We start from the raw sequence: 25,572 nt of genomic DNA, 5'->3' as shown, positions 1-25,572 counted from the left end.
CTAGAACCACGGAACTCGGGAATGCCTAACACCTTCTCCCGGGTTAACAGAATTCCTTATCCGGATTTCTGGTGCGCAAACTGTTAAACAGAGTCATTCTTTTCCTCGATTCGGGATTATAATTGGTGACTTGGGACACCCTAAATCTCCCAAGTGGCGACTCTGAAATAAATAAATAAATCTCGTTTCGATTGTTCTTTAATTGGAAAAAACTCCCTTGTACCCCCTCGGGTATGTAAAAAGGAGGTGTGACAATGAGGTTTTCAAGGCCTCGAAGACATAGAATTCAACTAAAAGCAGGCTTCTCCACCTCTAAAACAACCGTTCTTCCTCGAACGGACAGAGGAAAGAAGTACCTGAGTTGGGGAAAAGGTGAGGACAACGGGTCCGCATGTCGGAATCCCAGGTCGATGCCTCAAGAGGCTGACCTCTCCACTGAACACGAACAGAAGGAAAACTCTTCGACCTCAACTGATGAACCTGCCGGTGTAGAATGGCTACCGGCTCCTCCTCGTACGACAATTCCTTGTCCAACTGGACAGTGCTGAAATCTAACACGTGGGATGGATTGCCGTGATATTTCCGAAGCATGGACACATGAAACACTGAATGCACGGCCGATAAGCTCGGTGGCAAAGCAAGTCTATAAGCCACCTCTATCACTCAATTAAGAATCTCAAATGGACCAATGAACCTAGGGCTAAGCTTGCCCTTCTTCCCAAATCTCATCACGCCCTTCATGGGCGACACTCGGAGCAACACCCGCTTACCAACCATAAAAGCCACATCTCCAACCTTGCGGTCTACATAACCCTTTTTCCTGGACTGAGCTATACGAAGTCTATCCGGAATAATCCTGACCTTGTTCAAGGCCTCCTGAACCAGATCCGTACCCAACAACCGAGTCTCTCCCGGCTCAAACCATCCAACCGGAGACCGACACCGCCTACCATATAATGCCTCATAAGGAGCCATCTGGATATTCGACTGGTAGCTGTTGTTGTAGGCAAACTCTATTAAAGGCAAAAACTGATCCCACGAGCCTCCAAAGTCAATGACACAAGCTCGGAGCATATCCTCCAAAATTTGAATAGTCCGCTCGGACTGCTCGTCCGTCTGAGGATGAAATGTTGTACTCAACTTATCCTGGGTGCCCAACTCTCACTGAACTGCCCTCCAGAAATGCGAGGTAAACTGCGTACCTCGGTCCGAAATGATAGATACAGGCACTCCATGAAGACGAACAATCTCCCGGATATAGATCTCAGCTAACCTCTCGGATGAATAGGAGACTGCCACAGGAATGAAATGCGCTGACTTGGTCAGCTTATCAACAATGACCCACACTGCGTCGAACTTCCTCCGAGTCTGCGGGAGTCCAACAACGAAATCCATAGTGATCCGCTCCCACTTCCACTAGGGAAGCTCAATCCTCTGAAACAATCCACTAGGCCTCTGATGCTTATACTTAACCTGCTGACAATTCAAACACCGAGCCACATATGCAACGATATCCTTCTTCATTCTACACCACCAGTAATGCTACCGCAAATCCTCATACATCTTCGCGGCACCCGGATGAATAGAGTACCTAGAGCTATGGGCATCCTTTAGGATCAACTCTCGAAGCCCATCCACATTAGGCACAAAAACTCGCCCTACAACCTCAAAACTTCATCATCATCCAAAGTAACCTGCTTTGCACCTCCACGCTGCACCGTGTCTCTAAGGACACACAAATGGGGATCATCAAACTGCCGATCATGGATATGCTCCAATAATGAAGAACGAGTGACCGTGCAAGACCCGACTAGGCTTAGAAATATCCAACCTCACAAATCGATTGGCCAAAGCCTGAACATCCAAGGCGAGCAGTCTCTCACCGACCGGAATATAAGCAAGACTGCCCATACTTATTGACTTCCTACTCAAAGCATCGGCCACCACATTGGCCTTCCCCGAGTGATAAAAGATAGTGATATCATAATCATTCAACAACTCCAGCCATCTCCTCTGCCTCAAATTCAACTCCTTTTGCTTGAACAAATACTGAAGACTTTTATGATTAGTGAACACCTCACATGCCACACCATACAAATAATGCCTCCAAATCTTCAATGCATGAACAATGGCTGCCAACTCCAAATCATGAACCGGATAGTTCTTTTCATGAATCTTCAACTGCCTCGAAGCATAAGCAATGACCTTTCCATCCTGCATCAACACTGCACCAAGCCCAATACGGGAAACATCACAATAAATTGTATAAGACCCTGAGCCTGTTGGCAAAACTAACCCCGGCGCCGTAGTCAGAGCTGTCTTGAGCTTCTGAAAGCTTGCCTCACACTCGTCCGACCATCTAAACTAGGCACCCTTCTGGGTCAACCTGGTCATCGGGGCTATAATAGGTGAAAACCCCTCCACGAACCGACGATAGTAGCCTACCAACCCTAGGAAACTCCGAATTTCTGTAGCTGATGCTGGTCTAGGCCAATTCTTGACTGCCTCAATCTTCTTCGGATCAACCTGAAGACCCTCTACTGATACAACATGACCCAGGAATGCAACTGAACTCATCCAAAACTCACTCTTCGAGAACTTAGCATATAATTGACTATCTCTCGGAGTTTGAAGAACCACTCTGAGGTGCTGCTCATGCTCCTCCTAGCTGCGGGAATATATCAAAATATCATCAATGAAGACTATCACTAACGAGTCCAAATAAGGCCTGAACACTCGGTTCATCAAATCCATAAAAGCTCCTGGCTGCTAGGGCATTGGTCAACTCAAATGACATAACCAAGAACTCATAATGCCCGTACCGAGTGCGAAAAGCTGTCTTAGGGACATTGGAGGCCCTAATCCTCAACAGATGGTAGCCAGATCTCAAGTCTATCTTTGAAAATTCCTTGGCACCCTGAAGCTGATCGAACAAATCATCAATCCTCGGTAGTGGATACTTATTCTTGATTGTAACCTTGTTCAATTGCTGGTAATCAATGCACATTCTCATCGAACCATCCTTTTTCTTAACAAACAACACTGGTGCACCCTAAGGCGAAACACTGGGTCTAATGAAGCCCTTCTCAAGCAAGTCTTGCAACTGCTCCTTCAACTCTTTCAACTCTGGCGGGGTCATACGATACGGCATGATAAAAATGGGTTGAGTGTCCGGAGCCAAATCAATGCAGAAGTCAATATCCCTGTCGGGTGGCATCCCCGGCAGGTCTTAAGGGAATACCTCAGGAAACTCGCGAACGGCGGGCACATAATCAATAGAGGGAACCTCAGCACTAGAATCGCGAATATACACTAAATAGGCCAAACACCCCTTCTCGACCATACGCCGAGCCTTCACATACGAGATAACACTGCGGGTAGAATGACCAAGAGTCCCTCTCCACTCTAAATGAGGCATACCCGGTAAAGCTAAGGTCACAGTCTTAGCATGACAATCCAATATAGCGTGGTAAGGTGATAACTAGTTCATCCCCAATATAACATCAAAGTCGACCATGTCTAAAAGCAACAAATCTACACGAGTCTCGAGACCCCCAATCACCAAAATACAAGAACGATAGACTCGATCAACTACGATAGAATCACCCACCGGCGTGGACACAAAAATAGGAATACCCAACGAATCACTAGGCATGATCAGATACGGTGCAAAATAGGATGACACATACGAATATGTAGACCCTGGATCAAATAACACTAAAGCATCCCTATCACAAACCAGAACAATACCTGTGATCACCACATCTGAAGCCTCAGCCTCGGGCCTGGTTGGAAGAGCATAACATCAGGGCTGAGCCCCACCACCCTGGACTACCTCCTTTGGACGGCCTGCAGCTGGCTGGCCTCGACCTCTGGCAGCCTGAGCTCCACCTCTAAATCCTCTACCTCCACCTTTAGCACCTCTACCCCTGCCTCTGGCTAGCTGGGCGGTCTGTGGAACATCTGGTGCCTGAATCATAGCACGGGAACCCTGCTGCTACGACTGAGTGCCCACCAACCTCGGACAAGCCCTCTGGATATGACCATACTCACCACACTCATAACATCTGCCTGAATACTGTGGCTAGGAAACTGAGACTGACCCTAGCGACCTGAATGACCATCCCGAAAACTCTGGATCGGCGGTGCACTGATAGGAGCTGGTAGTGCACTGTATGGCTGCTGATTAGAATACTACATGCGAGAACCATGGCCACCCGAAGCACCGTGAGAAACCTGGAGAGCTGACTGAAAGGGCCTAGGAGGATGGCCTCTACCATATGAATCTCTACCTCCAGACGATACACCACTGAATCTATCTGAATGTTGGGGCCTCTTATCCGACCCATGACCACCTCCCTGTGACAGAACCATCTCAACTCTGCGGGCCATATTGGTTGCCTCCTGAAAAGTGATCTCACTCCTAGCCATCTGAAGACGAATAAGCTGAATAAGACCGTCAATGAATCTCCTAACCCTCTCTCTCTCTCTCTCGGTAGGAAGTATGACAAGAGCATGGCGAGCTAAGTCGATGAACCTGGTCTCATACTGGGTAACCGTCATGGGGAGAAACCTCTCCATAAACAACACTGTAAACTGCTCCCAAGTCAAGGATGGCGAACCGGCTGGTCTAGCTAAGCAATAATCCCTCCACCAAGTCTTGGCGGATCCAGACAGGCGAAATGTAGCAAAATCGACCCCATTGGTCTCAACAATACCCATGTTCCTGAGAACCTTGTGGCAATTGTCTAGAAAATCATGGGGATCCTCAGTAGATGCACCGCTAAATGCAGAAGTGAAGAGCTAGGTGAACCTATCCAGCCTCCACAAAGCATCGACAAACATGGCTGCTCCATCGTCGGTCTGAGCAGCTGGACTGCTCCAACTGGTTGATCTACTGGAGTCTGAATCTGGGGAGCCACCGGCTCCGGAGTGCGAGTAGTAGGAGTTTGAGCCCCTCCTCCAGCCTGAGAGACTGCTGGTGCTACAGGAAGCAAACCTGCTCGGGTGACACTCTCCATGAGGCCCACCAATTGGACCAGCGCTTCCAGAAGAATGGGGGTAGCAATAAACCCCTCTAGGACCTGAGTTGGGCCCACCGGAACTGTTGGGGCTGGAACCTCCTCGTCAATAACCTGAGGCTCCGCCACTGGTGCTGCTGCTCGGGGCTCGCCCTCTACCCCTCATAGGGGCTACTGCTGGGGGTTCGGGCTGCTGAGCGATAGATGAGGAAGCGCGTGTTCTTGCCATCTGCGAAAGAACAGAGTAGAAATTTAATTAGCATTTGAGAAACAAAACCGCACGACAAAAAAGAACAAATGTGAAGTTTTCCTAACTCTGTAGCCTCTGGGGATAAATACAGACGTCTCCGTATCGATCCCTCAGACTCTACTGAGCTTGTCTGTTAGTTGTGAGACCTATGTAATCTAGAGCTCTGATACCAATTTGTCACGACCCGGATTCCCCACCTTCGGGGGTCGTGATGGCGCCTACTCGTAGAAGCTAGGCAAGCCATGAACTTAGAAATCATTAACTCTTTTGTTTTAAATCTCTTTACCAATTTTATTAACAAGAAATAAACATGTAAATAACAGCGAAATATGAAATTTAGCGGAAGACTTAAGTGGATGTAAAACCAAAATATCTCGAAACCAACTCATACTTCTAACCGGAACCTGGTGTCACAACACCCACGGACTACTAAGAGTGCTACATACAACAGTTCGAAAGAAAGATAATATTATTTGTCTCGAACACATGAGATAACAAAGTACAAAATAGGATAGAGGAGACGCCGGGCCTGCGGACGTCTGCAAGGCTACCTCGGTGTCTCGGTGGACTGAAGGCTGGCTCCCGAGCTACTGCTCTGACCAAACGCTGCTCTGATATCTGCACATAAGTGCAGAGTGTAACATCAACGCAACCGACCCCATGTGCTGGTAAGTGTCTGGCCTAACCCCGGTGAGGTAGTGACGAGGCTAGAACCAGACTCCAGATAAACCTGTGCAGTTATATAATATATGGCTGAAAAATAAACAAGTAATAAACAATTTAAAAGGGAGGGGGCATATGCTTCGGGGAACAAAATCAACCTAGCAGAACAAAATAGATATATAAAAGAACAGTACAATATCCACTTTAATACAATAACACTACTATTGCGGCGCGCAACCCGATCCCTTATCATTTAACACTGTTGCGGCGTGCAACCCGACCCATATATATATAGCTGTTGCGGCGTGCAACCCGATCCAATATAATAATTGTTGCGGCGTGCAATCCGATCCAATACAATATCTGTTGCGGCGTGCAACCCGATCCAATAAAATATCTATTGCGGCGTGCAACCCGTTCCAGATATATATATATATATATATATATATATATATATATATATATATATATAATAATAGAAATGTTGCAGCGCGCAACCCGTTCCAAATATACAGCTTATAGTGATCATAACAATAGTCCCAACAAGGGATTAACCATAAATTATACTATCTCGGCAAGGGAACTCAACAGTACAAGTATATACGTCCCGGCAAGGGAGAATCAGCTATAACCAATCTCAACTCAACTCCTTATCATTTCCATTATCACCATATCTAACTCATAAGTAACTTCCACGAAAATAAACTAAGTTTTTGCTCAATACCACGAATTACTCACTATTGCAACCACAATATCATTCAAGAATACAATAAGTATCAATTTAAGACTCATGGTCATGCTCGACACCAACGTATAGATACTCGTCACCATGCCTCTACGTCGTACTCAACAAGAAACAAGTGGCAAATATGAGTCAACTCCTAATCTCTCAAGCTAAGGTTTGACCGAACACTTACCTCGACTTCCACGGCCAACTTAAGCCTCAAACACCGCTTTTCCTTTCAAATTCGGCTCCAACCCAATAGAATCTATACATAATAGGTTTAATAACATCAATAAATGCTAAACAATTCAAATCCAATGCCTTATTATAGTTTTACAATCATTCTTCCCAAAAATCAAAAAATCAACCCCGGGCCTGCTTGGTCAAAATGCGAGGTTCGGACCAAAACCCGATTACACATTCACCTACGAGCCCGAATATATAACTTGTTTTCAAATCCGACCCCAAAACGAGGTCTAAATCCCAATAAATCAAGAAGCCCTAACTATACCCAAATCCCTAATTTCTACCCTTAATTACATGTTTTAGGCCTAGAAATCTAGTGGGTGTTGATGGAAAATAAAGAAAACAAGTTAAAGATTACTTACCCACGAGATTATGGTGAAGAATTGCTTCAAAAGTCATCTAAGAGCTTTGGAGAAGAAGAGTTTTATGAAAATTTTATGAAATCCCGTAAGGATACTGTTCTGAAATTTTAAATTTAACTGCACGATCTTACTCTACGCGATTGCGACAGACCCTTCGCATTCACGATGGGTCAGGCTGGTTAAGCCTTCGCGTTAGTGTTAATGTGCTCGCGTTCGCGAAGCTTTAGCTTCTCGAGCCCTCGCGTTCACGTCCAACGGGTCGCGTTCGCGTAAGGTAACTACCCCTTCCCATGCCCAGGCCCATTTGGCCTTCGCGTTCGCGTGGCCAGGATCGCGTTCGCGAAGGTATAGCCCCCCACTGCCTCGCGTTCGCGACCTGGGCTACGCGTTCGCGTAGAAGGAAATTCCTTCAGCAACAAATTACACATCGCGTTTGCGAGGTCCATCCTGCGAACGCGAAGAAGGAAATACCAGAACACCTGAACAACTTTTTCTGCAATTTTTCTTAAGTTCAAAACCTCCCGAAACACATTCGAGACCTCGGGGCTCCTAACCAAACATAGGTACTAACTCAACAACATCATACGAACTTATATGTGCAATCCAATCGCCAAAATAACCTCAAAAACAATGAATCACACATCAAAATCAAGAACTTTTCTCAAACTTCATCAAGTATCAAATTTAGCAATTCAAGTCCGAATCACGTCAAACGACGTCCGTTTTTAACCAAATTTTAGCGGAATGACTTAACCCATATATAAGACCTGTACCGGACACCGGAATCAAAATATGGGCCCGATACCATCGCTTTCTAATCAAATTTCCTTAAACAATTTCAGAAAATAATTTCACTTAAAAATTCATTTCTCGGGATTGGGACCTCGGAATTCGATTCCGGGCATACGTCCAAGTCCCATATTTTCCTACGACCCTCCAGGACCGTCGAATCACGGGTCCGAATCCGTTTACCCAAATTATTGACCGAAGTCAAATTTACTCATTTTATAATCAAAACTTAGCATTTTTTACCGATTTTTATATTTAAGCTTTCCGGCTACGCGCCCGGACTGCACACGCAAATCGAGGTGATGATAAATTAGGTTTTCAAGGCCTCGGAGACACAGAATTCAATTAAAAGCAGGTGATGACCCTTGGGGTCGTCACAAGAACGTCCATCCCGATTTGTCGGGATTTCAACTACATAAGATTTTTATCCACTCTATTGACCTGCTAAACCACCTCCTTGAGTGCTAAGTCGGTTCTAACTTCTAACTGGACAGCAGTCATTGTATTTCCAAAGCAGTTGCCTCGGACTCTTAGCCCCCGTTTAGCCATAGATTTTGCCAAATTTTTTTAAAATTTATTTTGACAAATACCTATTTGTTTATAGATTTTATTCATATTTTGGCAAATTTCTAAATCCCAAAACCAGCTCAAGAGCTGTTTTTGGCCCAAGATATTACCGTTTGGTTTTTAAAATAATTTCAAAAATTGCCGCAAACTTTTGTATTTTATAAAAACCTCACCTTTTGTCATTATGACCCAACTAATTCATATCTACCCATTTTTTCCTCATTAAAATCATGCGGCTTTGCCCTTCTCTATAAACAGAAGAAAACATTCGCCAAAGTTGTTGTGCCAATCTGTGGCAATCTACCACAAAAATAAATTTGAAGGTAATTTGCTAAAATCTGCTAATGTTTGTATAAATTTTATTCAAATTTGTTTCGCTTGTTTTGTATGAATTTTTTTCAGATTTGTTTCGCTTGTTCTGTATTAATTTTCTTCAGAGTTGTTGGGTATGTTTGATAGTTTTTAAAACTAATGGGTATAAGTCATATTTCATTTTGTGAAATTTATTTTGAAAAATTATGTCCAAACAGATTTTCATCTTCAAACCAAACTTCACACAGATCAAATTTTTTAAAACAAATTTGAGAATGTATGATCAAACGCTAGACAATTCCCATCTATGAAAGGGATCCAATTCGGTATCTTGCGTACGAATTCATGTTGTCAACGAGGATCTATCAGTTCTAATACAATTACACATGCATATACAAGGTTCCAATCAGGACTATCTCTTGTTGCAGAGATATTAATAGTTTACGAGGACAGAAAATAGGGGCGGAGCCAGAGTGTGAAATGCGGGTTCGGTCGAACCTAGTAATTTTTGTTTAGATTCTATATTTGTCTTAAAAAATTTATTGAATATATACAAATTACTCATTTAGAACTCAGTAACTTAAAATGATTACAACACCGAATTCACAAATTTCAAATTCTCCGTCTCTGACCGAAAACAAATACAATTATATGTGATCTGACCGAAAACAAATACAATTATATGTGATAACGACGTAACGTTAATCGATGTTCCACACGAGTAAAGTGAGCATCCGTTTTCCTCTTTGTACACTAATTAAGCACCTGTCCTGAGGCATGGAGATATGCAGCCAACTTTAAGATAAGTCAATGAGCTGAATGTGTGTATCATATCAAACGCTATATCCTCCATAGACTCAGAGGATCAGGGTATGGGCAAAAAACTTTGAATGATAGGCAATTTTGATCATTTTATATGTCACAATCAATTAATTATGTTTCAAGTTAAATTAGTTGGAATTTGTCGCATAAATCTTCGATTCTCTCTGCGTATTTGATCAACTTAGTTATATGTTGAGTTAGGTGTATTGTCTTAGCGGTTCGTGTGATGGGCAATTGGGCATAGATGTAGGGTGTCACTTTTCAGTCGGATTTTTGGAAAATAGCCATACGGGCTAGCCACTTTTTAGAGTGGTCTTTAAAAAATAGCATAGCCACTTTTAACGCGTAAACATTAAGATAGTGTCATGGATTTCAATCTTAAAAACAGGTGAAAATTTTAGGACACTGTCATGAATTAAAAAAATTAGCTATTTTCTAATAACTTTTATACGTGTGGCTATTCCCAATTACAAGTCCGGGAAAAGACTATTTTTTGAATTTACCCCATAGGCCTATATATGTCATGGTCTCCTTAGGGGCATTTGCATTTATACCCGCTTTTTATGTTACATTTTAACTTGTGTCCGCTTTGCAAAACAAATTGCAAGTGTACCTGCTTTTTCGTATAACTTCAGCATACGGGGCTGAAGTAGCAAAGACAATCACGCAAAACTTTAGCATTCTAGTAGCCGGGCCTGAAGTTTGGCTCTAGAGCTGAAGTTTTTGTTTTGTAACTGGCGAACTTCAGCTCTAGAGCTGAAGTTTTTGTTTTGTAACTGGCGAACTTCAGCTCTAGAGCTGAAGTTTTTGTTTTGTAACTGGCGAACTTCAGCTCTAGAGCTGAAGTTATTTAGTTAACCTAGATACTAATAACTCTTTTGATTATCCTTCGTGTTGATGAGTACTGTCTTCAGCTCCGCCGTGGACATTCAAGCCTTTCTTTCCAAGGAGAGCAGAAGTACTCTTTGTGTACCAGCATTGGAAGAGATTATTTTCTTGTTGAAAGACATAGTAATTGATTTCTGGGTCAGTTGATATCACCACTGGTTGTCCAAGTATGCTTGTTTTAAATAATCCTCCGTACTTGACAAGTATCAACAAAGAGTTTAAGTTCATGTTATACTATTCTAATAGAGAAACGGACAATGTTGTTCCATTTAGAAGGATATCCAGTTGTAATGGATCCAATATATTTTCTGCTTAGCTGAGATTCTCCTGTATATGATTCGAGAGTATTACAAAGCAAGGAGGAGAAGAAAGGGGACTGAAGTTATTTAAAAAGTAAGTATAAGTTAAAAGTTTTTTTAAACAATGGGTATAGGTTAAATCGGGCGACCAAATAGGGCGCCCCGTGCAATTTTTACGTGTCCTTATTAGCCCCAGCGATTGGGCTTGCTGACAAGTAAGGTGGGCTGACTCCATTAGAGATAGGGTTTTTTTCCAATTCCTATACACTATTGTAAACTTTATTACCCTAGATATACATGTTTAGTTAATTACTCGGCATAAACAAGTTTTGTTTACAAAATATATACAATCCACCTTAAAAGGCTCTCAATCCATTATTTGTGCCTCCAATCAAGGGATTTAGTTAAACCTTTTTCCTTTTTTCTCTCATTTCTCCCCTGTTCTCTCCATATTCTTTCTTGCACAGTTAATAATCTACGTACTTTTTGCATTATAATTATATTATATTTCCTGACTTTTGAGAAGAAGTAGTGATAACATTCTACAGAACATATGGGTAACGTAACTTTGAGGAAGTTAATTACCTGTGCCCAATACCAGGACTAGAACCCTTGTGGGATCTGTTGAAGAGAGCTGATTAACAATGTTGGTAAATTTGATTAACTTAATTTGAATTAAACACTACCAAAGTCAATTATAACTAAATTATTATTACCAGATTAATACTAGGCAAATCAAGAAGTCATCTTTTAGAGGATAGTTCGATTATCAAGAGTTTACAAACTCTCAATATCATGACTTTGAGTAATCTTGCTTGCTTGTCGCATAGTTAAATTTTCATTATTTTATAGTCAGTAATAATTAAAAAGTCAGTTTCTCTTTAATTTCATATTCAAAGAGTAATTAGCTCTCTGTTTGAGCTCCGAATGTCTAAGGAAGCAACTCTCCAGTTCAAAAATATAAAGAGATCCAACATATAGTTCTATTTCCAGACAATTCACGCGTAAAGTTAAATCTGCCAATTTGTACAGTAGAAGTTTTTATTTTTTGTGCAAGTCTTTAAAGGTATCCAATTAAATATAACTACAATATCATATAACTTAAATACAAAATTTAACAATATGTCTTTTGTATATGATTTATATATAGTAAAAATAAATTTCATACAACTAATTATATATTATACAATTTATCTACAACTTTCACACATTATTTCTACCCAGTTAAATACAACTACAATAACATATAACTTAAATATAAATTTTATACAAAATTTAAACAATATGTCTTTTGTCTACTTTTTATCTGATTTATACATAGTAAAAATAAATTTCATACAACTAATTATATATTATACAACTTATCTATAATTTTCATATATTATTTCTACTCAGTTATATACAACTACAATATCATACAACTTAAATATAATTTTTATACAATGTTGTTCAACTTTCATACAATAGTTAAATAAATAAAATAAAAATATATAGATAACAAAATATAATTTTTCTACAATTTTACTACAATTTCGTAAATATAATGTATATCACATCTTCTTCTTCTTCTTCGAGTTTCAATCTGAAATTCAGCCAAAATCAAGTCTAATCTTCACCAAAATCCCTCAAAATTGAGATATAAACTCCAAACCATATTCCTAATTGTTTGCAACAACACCCAATCCAAACAAATAATAATTTTTGAAAACCCAAATTCGAATTTAATACTTCAAAGCTTTTTAATGGCTGTCAATGGTGGAATTGTTGCTCTCTTTTCCTTTGCTTTACATTACTGAAATTATGGATTGAGAGATAGAGAGAGACGTAGAAAGAATTCCCAATTCTTTGCAACAACATCCAATTTAAACAAATAATGTTTTTTGAAAATCCAAATTCGAATTCAAAACTTCAAAGCTTTTTAATGGTTGTCAATGGTAGAATCGTGGGTGAGTGCAAGATACATGGGGAGGGGGAGGGGATGTGGAGAAAGAAACGTGGGGGAGTGGAAGATATTTTAGAGTAATTTTAAGACACTAATTATTAACATTAATTCCCTTAAAATGTACATAAATGGTAATTGGGTATATAAAATGTAATTATAATAAAACTTGAGTATGGAGGGTAATATAGTTTCATATAGTGTATAGGAATGTAAAAATTTCTTAGAGATATGTTGATCTACCGTTAAACTAGGGGGAAGTGCAGAGTTAGCCAGTAATAATAATACATGTATTTACTTTTAAACCATTGTTTAAAATATTTTTAGTCTTTAGCCACTGATTTAATAAATTTTTACCCGCCCGGATGAAAATATCCTATCTACTATATTTCGCTGAAACCAACGTTCTCTGCTGAAACCTACAAAAATTAAGGATGTTTGGTCCTGAAGTTAGAGTTGGAAGTTCAAAAATTAAGGACATGTATTCCTTAACTTAGAGTTACAAGCACAGAAATTAAGGACAGGTAGTCCTGAACTTAGAGTTACAAGCACAGAAATTAAGGACAGGTAGTCCTGAACTTGGAGTTCCAAGTTCAAAAAATAACGACATGTAGTCCTCAACTTAGAGTTACAAGTTTAAAAATTAAGGACATGTAGTCCTAAACTTAGAGTTACAAGCTCAAAAACTAAGGACGTGTAGTCCTTAACTTAGACTTACAGGCTCATAAATTAAGGACAGCAAGTCCTGAACTTAGTCATGAACTTAGTTAGAGGAGTAGAAGCAAGGACACTACCATCTTTTTATATTAATTTTAATAGACTAGTGGCTACTTTTGCTTAGCATTAAAAATGCTGAATAAAAGTAAATACCACTTTAAAAATTGGCTACCCCACGCAATTTTTACGTTAAACTACCACAAAAAAATGCAAACACTCCTGTTTTTATGGTTGGGGTATTATCACATACAAAATGTATGTGTGTATACAAAACCTATATATTTTTTGGCTATTATTTGGAGAGCGGGTATACAATATCATTCTTCCATATCTAGGCTCTGTTCTTCTCCCACTCATGCAGATCTTCTATTTGTTTTCCAAATTTGGTAGAAACCACACCAGGTAACCCCTCTAAAGGGTTGTCATTTAAAAATTAGTTAGTGTGTTTTGAATTTTAGTTTATCAGTTCAATTTTCGGGACAAAAAATGTCTTCAAGTTAAGATTTTTAGTTCAAAATTTCCAGACAAAATAAGTACTGACTAATCTCTAAATAGCATCCCTAAGAATGGTTGTTTGTGCACCTACACCAAATTTCACTTTGAGTGGTTAGCAGAGAGCGGACCCAGGATTTAAGCGCAGCGGGTGCACCACCATCTTTAAAATAGGCTATGTCCCGAGTCGACTTATTCTGGCAATTTTGCCGAAGTAAATGTTAAAGGCACAAGAGTTTGCATTGTTTCTATTCGTGGAAACCGGATAGAAGTTGGGTTTTGGGCTTTTGAGGGAGAGATTTGTAAAAGAAAAATAAAGTGGTGCCCGTTAACGTATAACGTATGTAATATAAAATGGTGCCCAATTTTTTTATGCACCTATTTTGGTCCCTTGAGTCTAAATAATTGTTCCTTAGGTTCTGGACTAAGTTCACTATTATTATTAAATTAATATTGAATTCATAAAAGATAAAAGAAAAAGTAAATAAAGTTAACTACCAAGTTACATAGAACTATATTATTATTGAATTCAAAAAGGAAAAAAGGAAAACAAAAAAGTGAGGAACTTTGTTGCAGTTTGGTATTGAACCCTGGACCGCTAGGAACGGTAAGCGTTCGAGCGGACCACTCGACCGACGCAAGTGATGCGGTGGCACAAAAAATTTATTTAAGGGTTCTCAATATATATTCAGACATATATACTCAACTTTTGTCGAGACTACCGGGTGTCGGTGACCCTTCAACACATAAGGTGGTTCCGCCTCTGGTGGTTAGGATATCAATGGCGAGGTCAAATTCTTTAGGACTAAAATAGCACCGACTTCTAATTCTTTTGTGCTTAAAGAAGACATAAGATGCAGTAATACTGATTTTAAGACGATACTGTAAGAAGAACTTGATTAACATAAATTTATAACAAATGTATCAAATTTATTATTGTGGATTACTCTTACAACATAGATTACGAAATAAATAGAAAAAATATATATAATTAATAATATTAACTACATAACAAGGAGACAGACAACTCGTACTCATGATTTGATGATAGATGATAGCATATAATGTATCTATTCAGTTGGAATTACATGCATTTGAAACGACTAATTAAAAAAGCAAAAAAAAAAAGAAAAAAAAAAGTGAAGAAGTGTGATCTTCTCGTATGTACATCCTTTAGCAGTGTAATAGCAATCTTTTCTGATGTTCGTCGTTAGATGTTGAAAATATTTGTTAGTTGAAGTTTTGAACTAGGATTTGTTTTTTCTTTGTTTAACCATTTATGTATGTTCAGAGTTCACTTGCTCTGACTAATTTAGATTTACGTTATAATTTCTATGGCTCGAACAAGCTAAGATATCTAGTTAAGATAGAGGAATCACAACAATCTCATTACATTAGCTTGATTCTCGAATATATATTTAGTGTAATATATTCAAAAGTCTAATACCCACTACGTGCTATAGCATTTGACATAGAAAATATTCAACCTACTCTCTTTAGAACCTTACCATTTTTGATTTAGTGGAGAATCTAATAGAACCAAATGAGAAAAGGCCAAAAAAAGAGGACAAATGAAATGGAGAATCAAATGGAGAAAATTCCAACTAAAATCTTATTAATTAAACAAGTTCCTCACAAAGCGACGATGACATTTTCTAAATGGGCCTATATGTCTGATTTGCATAAAAATAGCACGGTATAGCCAGTTTTCAAACTGGTCATTTAAAAATAGCCAGCGTTTACCAAGTCACTAAAAAATAGCCACTATTTTGCTGCAATAGAGACCGGTCCAGCATAATATAATGGAGTTCGGTGCACCTGTGTACGAACTCCAGCATATTATGTTGGATCGGTATACTTTGTTGGCTCCAGTATAATATACTAGAGACTGGAGTACCGGTGTTCCAAACTCCAGTATATTATGCTGGACCGGTATACTTGATGGAACTCCAGTATATTATGCTGGAGTTCCAGCATAAGTATACTTGAACTCCAGCATATTATACGGGAGTTGCAGGATAACTATGCTGGAACTCTCGTATAATATGTTGGAGTTCCAGCATAACATATGGAAGTTCCAGTAAGTATAAATGTCCAGTATAATATACTGGAGTTTGGTGCATCGGTGCTCCAGTCTCCCGTATATTATACAGGAGTCAGCAAAGTATACCGGTCCAACATAATATGCTGGAGTTCGTACACAGATGCACCGAACTCCCGTATATTATATGGGACCGGTCTCTGTTGCAAAAAAATAATGCTTATTTTTCATTGACTTCGTAAACGGTGACTATTTTTGATTGACCATTCCGAAAACTGACTATACCGTGCTATTTTGACAAAAAAAACATAGTTTATCAGTTTTGATGGCGACATGCTTAGTATTTTCAACTATATAATTATTCCCTCTTTATCAAAATTCTAGCTTTCCAAACATTCCACATCCAACGAAGGAAAAGCCTTTTTTTTTTGTGTGTGTTAATAAGGCGTGGCAAATATGGCAAAGTAGAGGGACCAAGATTTTGAGAATTTAGATTATAACCACTTGTATACTATATGGTGCTTTACATTAATCGCACTTACTTTTTTAATTTATTAGTTTTAGGATACGCGCACATATAACCTCTCAAAGAGTAATATTTCATTAAAAAATATGTTTAAGTTATAAAGTAAAACTTAAGAAAAAAATATAAGTTCCTATAAATAAAATAAAATTGTTTACTTTGTAAATTTACGCTTTGTAGCTAAGAATTAGATATAAGCTATTAAAGGATTAGCGCGAGGTACAATATATATTGTAGCGCACATAAGACATCTGTAAAGCCAATTTTCAAAGAGTTCTAAATTTTATCTTTGAAATATTATATTTTAACATTTTTGAATAATAAGTCAATAAAAGTTCAATAAACAATGATCCAAACTGTTACAATCACAGATTTTCAAAATTAGTTTATATCGTTAATATTCAAATACAAACAGATCAAAAACTAAATGCATTTTTGTTTTGATATAAAATGTGCATATACAATTTATTTTGAAATTTATTCAATAAAGAGATTTTAGGAAATAATCTAAGATGAAGCGATCGTTTAGTAATAAAGGAAATAGGAATACTAAACAACCAAAAATGGTTGAAGCAATTGAAAAGAAGCGTAATAACTCATTGATCGAACACTTTTGCAACGGGGAGGAACAAGATGTAGAATACCAAAATACATCAATAGGGAAGCGTTCTATCCGCCTGAGATACCTCCATGACCGGCTACAGGTTTAGGTGAATTCAGTAATTTTTGTTGAGACCATGTATTTATACTAAAAAAGTTATTAAATATACAGGAATATTTAGCTTAATTAGTACCTAGTTTGATGGTCAAATTATCGTTATATATTAACTTAAAATAATTGTAGAAATTCATAAACTTAAAATTTTGAATCCGTCGGTGCGGAACGTAATAATTTCATGGATCTTATTTGACACACAACAGATGTCTCCTCCCCATCCCAGCCCTTCCCACGCCCCTACAACTAAATACATTGTGAAACAAACACGTGGAGAACTTGAGCATGAAGAGAATGGTAATGATCCAATAATGTAGGCTATCACATTGATCCCCGTTTATTTTTTTCTTTTCTTGTGGTACCCAATGAAACCGTGCCACGAATCAACCAAAAAGGTGAAAAGGAGAAAGAGATAAGAGAACTGCCAAACTCGCCAGATAAATCTTTTGAAATTTCTTTTGCTAAAATATTTGACCTTTTTACAGAATTTCATATAACTCAACTTAGCACTAGATAACTAATTATGTACTATCTTATCTCCCTTAATTGTCTATTATTATAGCTACGTGAATCAAACATATATAGTTGGAGAGACATGTTTGTTAACCTCAAAACTCGCTATTTCGTTAGGAATATAAGTATCTAGTTTTGAAGCAAAAACATGCTCCTTTAGCAAACCAACTAGCTAGCTACTTGTTTCCCAAATTCTATCTGCCTTTTGCCCTATCCAGTTGTCTGGCTTTATCAAAGCAAACAACGAAGAATAGCGATGTACATATTCTATATACATACTATGTGAAATAAATTAACGAAGATCCAAAATAAGAAATGAGGGAAGGGAAAGTAACTAAAGAGTTGAGAGAAAATACACAACATGAAAAAGGAGGCTAAGCTTTCTCTTTTTACATATATCTATGAGTTAGGAGCACTACCAATGTCAAGAACTTTACTATCAGATTAAGTTGATTAGTATATAACAAAAAGTAGTTCTTCGTAGCAATCTAATATAGTACTCACTAATTAAGTTAAAGAAAATAGAGTAATAACATGCTGATTAAATAATTAACTATATAATATAAAGTATCAAACTCTACATTTTTTATTTATTCTCTCCGTTTGTCGTTAGTGCGGCTGGCAGATGGAAAGCAGGAAAGGTCATGGAAAATGAGGTTTTATGGAGGAACCTCATTATCATAGCAAATAAGATAAGCAATACGGGGAATTCACATAAAGCAGGAGAAATTCACTGATCAGCTATATTACATTATTTTCGGCAGTACTATTTGTAAGTTGTGTAATAATATGGTTTTGTCCTTTCTTTTTTCTTCTCAAGATTTTACTGTCCTCAACAGTCAAAAGTCAGTAATTATTTCTTCAACAAATGAACATCCTGGCCTTGCCTTGTCGTTACAACAGTGGAATATTAATTGCACCTGACTTGACCTAGATTTGATTTCAGTAACTGTTGGCACTGTGTTGTTGTAAAGTGGCTGAATGAACTCCGAAGAGTGAAGGGCAAATGATTCACACTCAGTACGTGTACGTACCCAATAGCAAAATATTTTAAATATTTCTTTTTGTTTCTTTTTCTGTTTAGAGGGACTTGACAAAACTGATAAAGTTGTTGTCATGTGACCAGTAGATCACAGATTCGAACCGTGAAAAATAGCCACCTGCAGAAATAAAGGATAAAACTACATACAGTAAACTCTTGCGGTCCGAGAGCTTATGTACCGATTGTCATCATTTTTTCTTTTTCAGATTTAAAAAAATCGCTATGGGTGGAAAGGTGCCTGAAAAAAGCTAGAAAGAGGAAAAAAAGAATCCTCAACGGCCCCAACATATAGTACTCTAGAGCCATGAGCTCTCTTGGAAGAAAAAAACAAAAAACACCAAAAGAAACAAACGGACCTTCCCAAATTTAGGAACAGAAATTGGCTGAACACCAAAGAATAATTCTTCAAAAGGAAAGCTCAAATGGTGAAATTAACTAAAATGAGTCATGTTATTGGAAAAGAAATAAAGAATATTTCAAGATGATGAAGGAAGTAGAAGGATCATCATCAAGTAGTAGGTGCCAAGACTGTGGAAATCAAGCTAAAAAAGATTGCACTTATTTGAGGTGCAGAACTTGCTGTAGAAGCCGAGGGTTTCATTGTCAAACGCACATTAAGAGCACTTGGGCCCCTGTGTCCACAAGGCGTCCACGGCACCATCTTCACCAGCAACTTTCTACTATTCAACAACAGCTTCAAGCTGTACCAAACCCTAATAAAAGATACAGAGAAAATCATGAAATTCAAGGTATACTTCTACTCTACTGTACGATGCCCCTTTAATTTTTTGTTGCTTATTTGTGCATCCAACATTTGAAACTCAAACAGACAATCTTTGATTACATAGTACTCCCTCCTTTTCAACTTATGTGAACTCGGGCACGGAATTTAAGAAAATAGAGAAGACTTTTGAACTTGTGGTGTAAAACGAGACACATATATTTTGTGTGGCTATAAATTATTGCATAAAAGTAAATTGTTTCCAAATAAGAAAAGGGGTCATCCTTTTTGGCACGGACCAAAAAAGAAATAAGTTTGCTTGACTCTTTAAATCTACTATAGCTATGAACAGAAACTATGAAACCCTAGCTATTTGCTCCTTTCTTTTACTTATATATGCAGTACTATACCATATGCTCACTAGCAATCATCGATAAGATACAATTTTCGTTTTATTTTCTCTTGTTAATTATGTAGTATGTTAGACACGTGAAGTGAAGCCGAGGGTCTATTGGAAATAACTTCTCTATCTTTATGTATGGTAGGAGTAAGGTCTGCATACACACTGTCCTTCCCAGACCCCATCTATGGAATTACACTGGGTTTGTTGTTGCTGTTATTGTTGTTAGACACATGAAAGCTCCATAAGTATTGAGTCTATGCACTGACTGAGTAAAAGTGTTACACAATTAGATCACTAATTATAAGCTAAAAAGGGCAAATTCCTATGATAAGTATTAGAGTAGTCGGTAACCTAATAAAAATAGTAATTTTAACCTATGATTTAAACTAAATCAATGGTGTAAAATAATTTCATTTTCGTTTAAAATAATTTCATAACCAACAAGCTAAGCACTAAAAAGAAAAAAGGAAGAAAAAAAAAAGGAAAAGACTGGTAATAAGCTATTTTATTTAATTTTCGTTTGCTGTTTTTGATATATATATATAGGTGAAGAAGAAGGAGATTTTCCGGGGGAAGTGAGTTTTCCAGCAGTATTTCGATGTATTCGAGTAAGTTCCATTGACAATGTGGTAGATCAGTATGCTTATCAAACATCAGTGCAAATAGGAGGACATGTTTTTAAAGGAATATTATATGATCAAGGATCTGAGAATCGTTACAATAATATGGCAGCTGGTGAAAGCAGCTCCTTTCAGCAGCAGCAACCTCCTATTTTACTTACTGCTGCAACCACTAGTACTACTGCAGCACCTTCTTATCCCAATCCTTTTAGTACTTTCATTCCTGGTACGCAATTTTTTCAATACCCAAAATCATCTTGAAGCAAACTTAAGTTTAATCCATATATACTGATAGTGTAAAGAATTTTTATACTTATTGGTGTATTTTAATATTTTAAAGCGGGTTTTCTACGTCATTTTTAGAATAATAATTCCGCTTACTATATCTTTATCGTTTAAGTAATATGATAGCATATAATTCTATTAAGCAGTCAATACATAGAAGTTAAACTGCTTTTTTTTATCTCTCGGACATTTTGTTTTGAGCAGTGCAAGGGTAAAAAAAAAAAGCAATATAATGTACGTTGAACATTGAACAAAAAGGAAAATTAAATTATTAATTCCACTCATTATATAGATGGGATTATCTGTTCTTATCTTTTATCTTTTAATTAATTTGATAGTAAAAGAATAGTTAAACTCCTCTTTTATCTCTCGGCATGTTGTTATCTGTAGGGCAAGCCTACCAGGGTAAAAGGTAACAATGTATATTGAACATTGAACAAAAAGGAAAGAGAAGCGAAGAAAAGGTTTTAAAGGAATATTTTGATAGAATAATGCATTAAAATTAAAAATTGAGAAAAAAGAGAGTAGTCGTAGTAGTATTTGTTTCGAATTTCAACGAAGAATTATTGGTGTTTCATCTGCATAAGCAATGTTCCGTGTTAGTATATGGTTCCGCAGTTTGTCTTATTATGAATTTCTCCCACTCCGATTGTTTTTTCTTTGATTAGGGTAATTAATTATGTCTAATTTACTGTTGTTTATGAACATCGAAGCCACTTTATTCCTGCTTACCCGTTTCTTTGTCTGCCTAAAATGCATGTGTCTGTTTAATGGATAGAAGGACAATAAACGATAACTCTTGGACCTTATTTTAATGAGTGATATTTCTTAGCAAGTCAAAGAACTTTTACATCATACGTCATTTAAAATATATTTGGACATAACTAATTATAATATAACATATATCTAAACTGTAAAACATATACGTTAAATCCTATTTTAGATGTATTTAGGGTGTGTTGGTGACTTCTCCTCCCTCAATATAATGACCAATGAAAAGCCAACGTGGGAAAGGTCCCTTTCTTGATTTCTTTTGAGTTGATCACAATAAGGAAATCATGCACGAAAGTAGGCAATGATCTTACCCACTACCGTTGTCCCCTTGTTGCACGTAAAAAGTTCAACATATATTATATAACTCCAAGTCTTCAAAAATCTAATTACAGCCTTTTAAATCCTTGCATCTGCTCATGTTTTCTGACACTAATTGTAATCATATGCGTGGTTACACAATGGAAGGAAGTTGTTTCAAGTGTTATACTAGTTGTGTAAATGGTAGGAGTATTTAATTGCTCATTAAGAACTGTCGACACAAATATGTACCTAATATCTCCCTAGAGAATTATGTGTAATGCCTGTGACCATCTTATTGGGGTTCTTGATTTGTGATACGTCTATTTTCGAAAGCACTTCTATGACATTAGAACCTTAGTTGTATCTAGTTCTTAAGTAATGATTAAGAAAGCCTTCGATAATAAGCAAGTCTTAGACATTGAACATTGCAGCACTTTGGACATTAAAGGGAATCTCTAATTAATTAGTATAACGGAGAAGGACCCTCAATATGATTACTTAAATAGTTAAATAAGTATCTTGAAGCAAAAAAAGGGATTGGGTGGGCATCTTGTGTTAGATGATAGTGACTTGAACTAGAAAAAAAAAGCAGCTAGCAACATGTGTAACCTTTTATGCTAAAGAGATATTCACACACACTAACCAAAGGTAAAGGTTGATGCCCCTATCAATGACATAATGTTGGAATATATCCCTCTAGTAGTACTGATAGAAAAGAAACTAAAAACCAGGAAAAGGTATATATATCAGCCCCTTCATAAATTACATGTACATATGCATGTTGTAAAGGTCTTGTGTTGTGTATATATACTAAAATGTGTGATTGTCTCATCAGGAATAAGTATTTAGCCCATGCAAAAGAATAGGACCTACACATGTGCTGAATATGTGTTGAGACGTAATATAATTAACTAAAAGTATGTTTTTTCTAATTATCATCTTAAACTTTTAGAGGAGAATCTCTCCATATATTTTAATATAATGTATATATAGCAATCCATGCTAAGAAATCCCCAGAGTGCATTCCCACTCACGCCTAACTTCTAGATGACTTTCCCATTTTAGTTCTCTTAAAGAACCTCCTTTTTAAGGAAGCTATAACTTTTTTGGAAGGAGCAATTTCCCCCCTTTTTTTCCCTGTATCTTAAACAATGACATTGGGGGCAAACCAATATAGCTTTAGGCGGAACAGATAGTGATGTTTCTTTAATTAAAATATGGTAAGAACTTTAACATGTATAATAAGTTAGTACTTTAGTGCCTTTGGGACCAGGCACATGATCATGAGCTTTTTCGAAAGGAATAGTATCTATGGTAGCAACTATTTTGAGATTGGTTTCCCGGATACTTAGTGATCGATTCTTTGCACCAACAGTCTATTCGAGCTTGTCAAATCGGACTTGCCTAGTACGGTTTATATTTCCTATATAATTTGCAAGCATTGCACAGTAAATAAATTACCAGTGCGTACCCAAACAGAAACGACTCCATATTTTCCTAGGAAATTTTCAAAAAATAAAAGGGGGACTATTTTAAGATTGTTTTACAAGTGATCTTTGGACTTATTGAAGAGATAATGATGATAGAGTGCTTTTCTTAAGGCTACCACCACATGGGCGCAAATAAAACGAATCAGTACTTGTACGGAGTTCATGCATCTTTCAAGTTTTATGGATAAACGATGAGCTCACATTATGGACAAAATCATCTGTATCTTAAGCCTTTTTGTTTGTACTCTACATTGTATTATATTTTTCTCGTATTAGCAAAAGACATGGTGAAGAAAATAAAAGATTTATTTAAGAGTGGTGCATTGCCGTTTTTCTTTTTGATTTAGCTATGGATTTATTAAGCCTTTTTGCAGAAATACAGGATAAGGCTGCATATAATAGATCGTTATGGTTCGGTCCGTTAATTTCGCGAATTCTGCGCATAGTGAAAGCTTAATGTACCCGGTTGTCCCTTTTTAGCTATGGATTTATTGGCCACATGAAATAGTATTCGATTATTCTCTTTTACCTTTTTCTGCTACCCAATTTTGATGTTAATCTTTTCCACAAGTTGAGTGCATGGCTGTTAAATGCTTGTGCTATCTTTCTCCAAGAGTACGATATCGTCATGGTTGAGTCGATTTGTAAAGGTGGAAACTATTTAGAAGATTTAGGGATGGCAATAAGGCGGGGCGGGGCGGATATGGCAATACCCACAAAATTTAAACCCGCCCCACTTAAGTTTTTTCCTCCCTTTTTTCTTTTATTTTTTTTTCTAAAACAAACTAGTTTGAAATTTTTTTATTATTTTATGAAATGGAGAGCTTAATATTATTCAAGCCATTATGTTTTTCTCTTTGTCGTAATGTAAAACTACATGCTCATACTTGTGGAGCGCATCGTTTTATCATTTTATTTTCTTGTAGAAGCTTTACTTATACAAGAAAAGCTTATCATGTAAATATCATTTTATCATGGTGCGTGTTCATTTCAAAAGGTACACTCAATAGGGAAAAACTGTAGCTCTCAATCTAAAATTTGGATTTTCTGTGACGGGTTTGTCAAATTCATAGCTGCCCCGCATTGAACCCTCCTTAAACTTGCAACCCGCCCTGCTCCACTTTAAAAGTTTTAAAAATTGTTTCAAACTGCCCCTCCCCGCCCCACACCTACATGAAAGTAAACCTGCCCCGTCTCGCATCAAATAAAACCCGCCCCGCCTCCGCCATGCACCGTTATTATCCCTAAGAAGATTGATGCACTTGGAGATGAAGACGAATTTGAATGGACTCTCTTGAAAATAAGTTCAATTTATTGATTATTACGTGGAGGATTATAGGATTTTGTGTTTATTGCTTGTCTAGGTACAATAACACGATCCAAAGGAGGGCTTAACTTTTGTGCACCGAAAATGTAAAAGTATATTTACACTTGACGGTGTAATTAATTAAGCTTGTATATGTTTACGTTGTGTTTATCTTTTTATACCTTTACATTTTTCTAGAGCACAAAGACCGCTCAACGTTGTGCTTTATCTTTTGTACATTTACGTTGTGAGAGTTTTAATAGCTACATATCAGATTTCTTGCACGGTCTTTCTAACGTCATGAAGATATTAAGTCAATGCAAAGTTTTGTGTATAAATGTGGTGCAGAATATAATTAGCTTCTTCAATCAGCTATTTGTTAAATTATCACTAATTTGTTTAGCATCTCGAACATACATATATAAAGCAAATAACACTTTGTTGTTGTCAAACGCACACGTAAATATACGCGGTCGTCAAGTAATAAAGTAACTAAAAGTCGGACGTCGAACCCACGGAACTTGTAATTAACTATTAACTAAATTAGACTATCCTAATTATCTAAATAAGAATTAAACCCAAAAATAGTGATGCTAAAGTAACTAAACTAAAAAGAAAATAACTAATAAACTTTAAACAGAGGAAGAACAGAATTTTATGTTATCAATGTGATGAAAACGGTCTAGGGTTATGGGTTATCTAACAATCCTATTGTATTCTTCGATTGAATGGACTAACTAATTTATCT

At 37.3% G+C, this 25,572-nt stretch overlaps 1 protein-coding gene across 1 annotated transcript; it reads left to right on the top strand.

The window, feature by feature from the left end:
• The first annotated feature begins 18,486 nt into the window (after positions 1-18,486).
• LOC104234168 (protein SHI RELATED SEQUENCE 3-like) lies at positions 18,487-23,975 on the top strand. Its single transcript, XM_009787691.2, has 3 exons — positions 18,487-19,674; positions 20,596-20,895; positions 23,893-23,975. Exons 1-3 carry the CDS (start codon positions 19,407-19,409, stop codon positions 23,973-23,975), a joined length of 651 nt encoding a protein of 216 aa, XP_009785993.1. The 5' UTR covers positions 18,487-19,406.
• The last annotated feature ends 1,597 nt before the right edge of the window (positions 23,976-25,572 follow it).

This window comes from Nicotiana sylvestris, chromosome 1, assembly GCF_000393655.2.
Source record: "Nicotiana sylvestris chromosome 1, ASM39365v2, whole genome shotgun sequence".
In the NCBI taxonomy this organism is placed as follows: Eukaryota; Viridiplantae; Streptophyta; class Magnoliopsida; order Solanales; family Solanaceae; genus Nicotiana; species Nicotiana sylvestris.
This window is presented reverse-complemented; position numbering and strand designations above follow the sequence as displayed.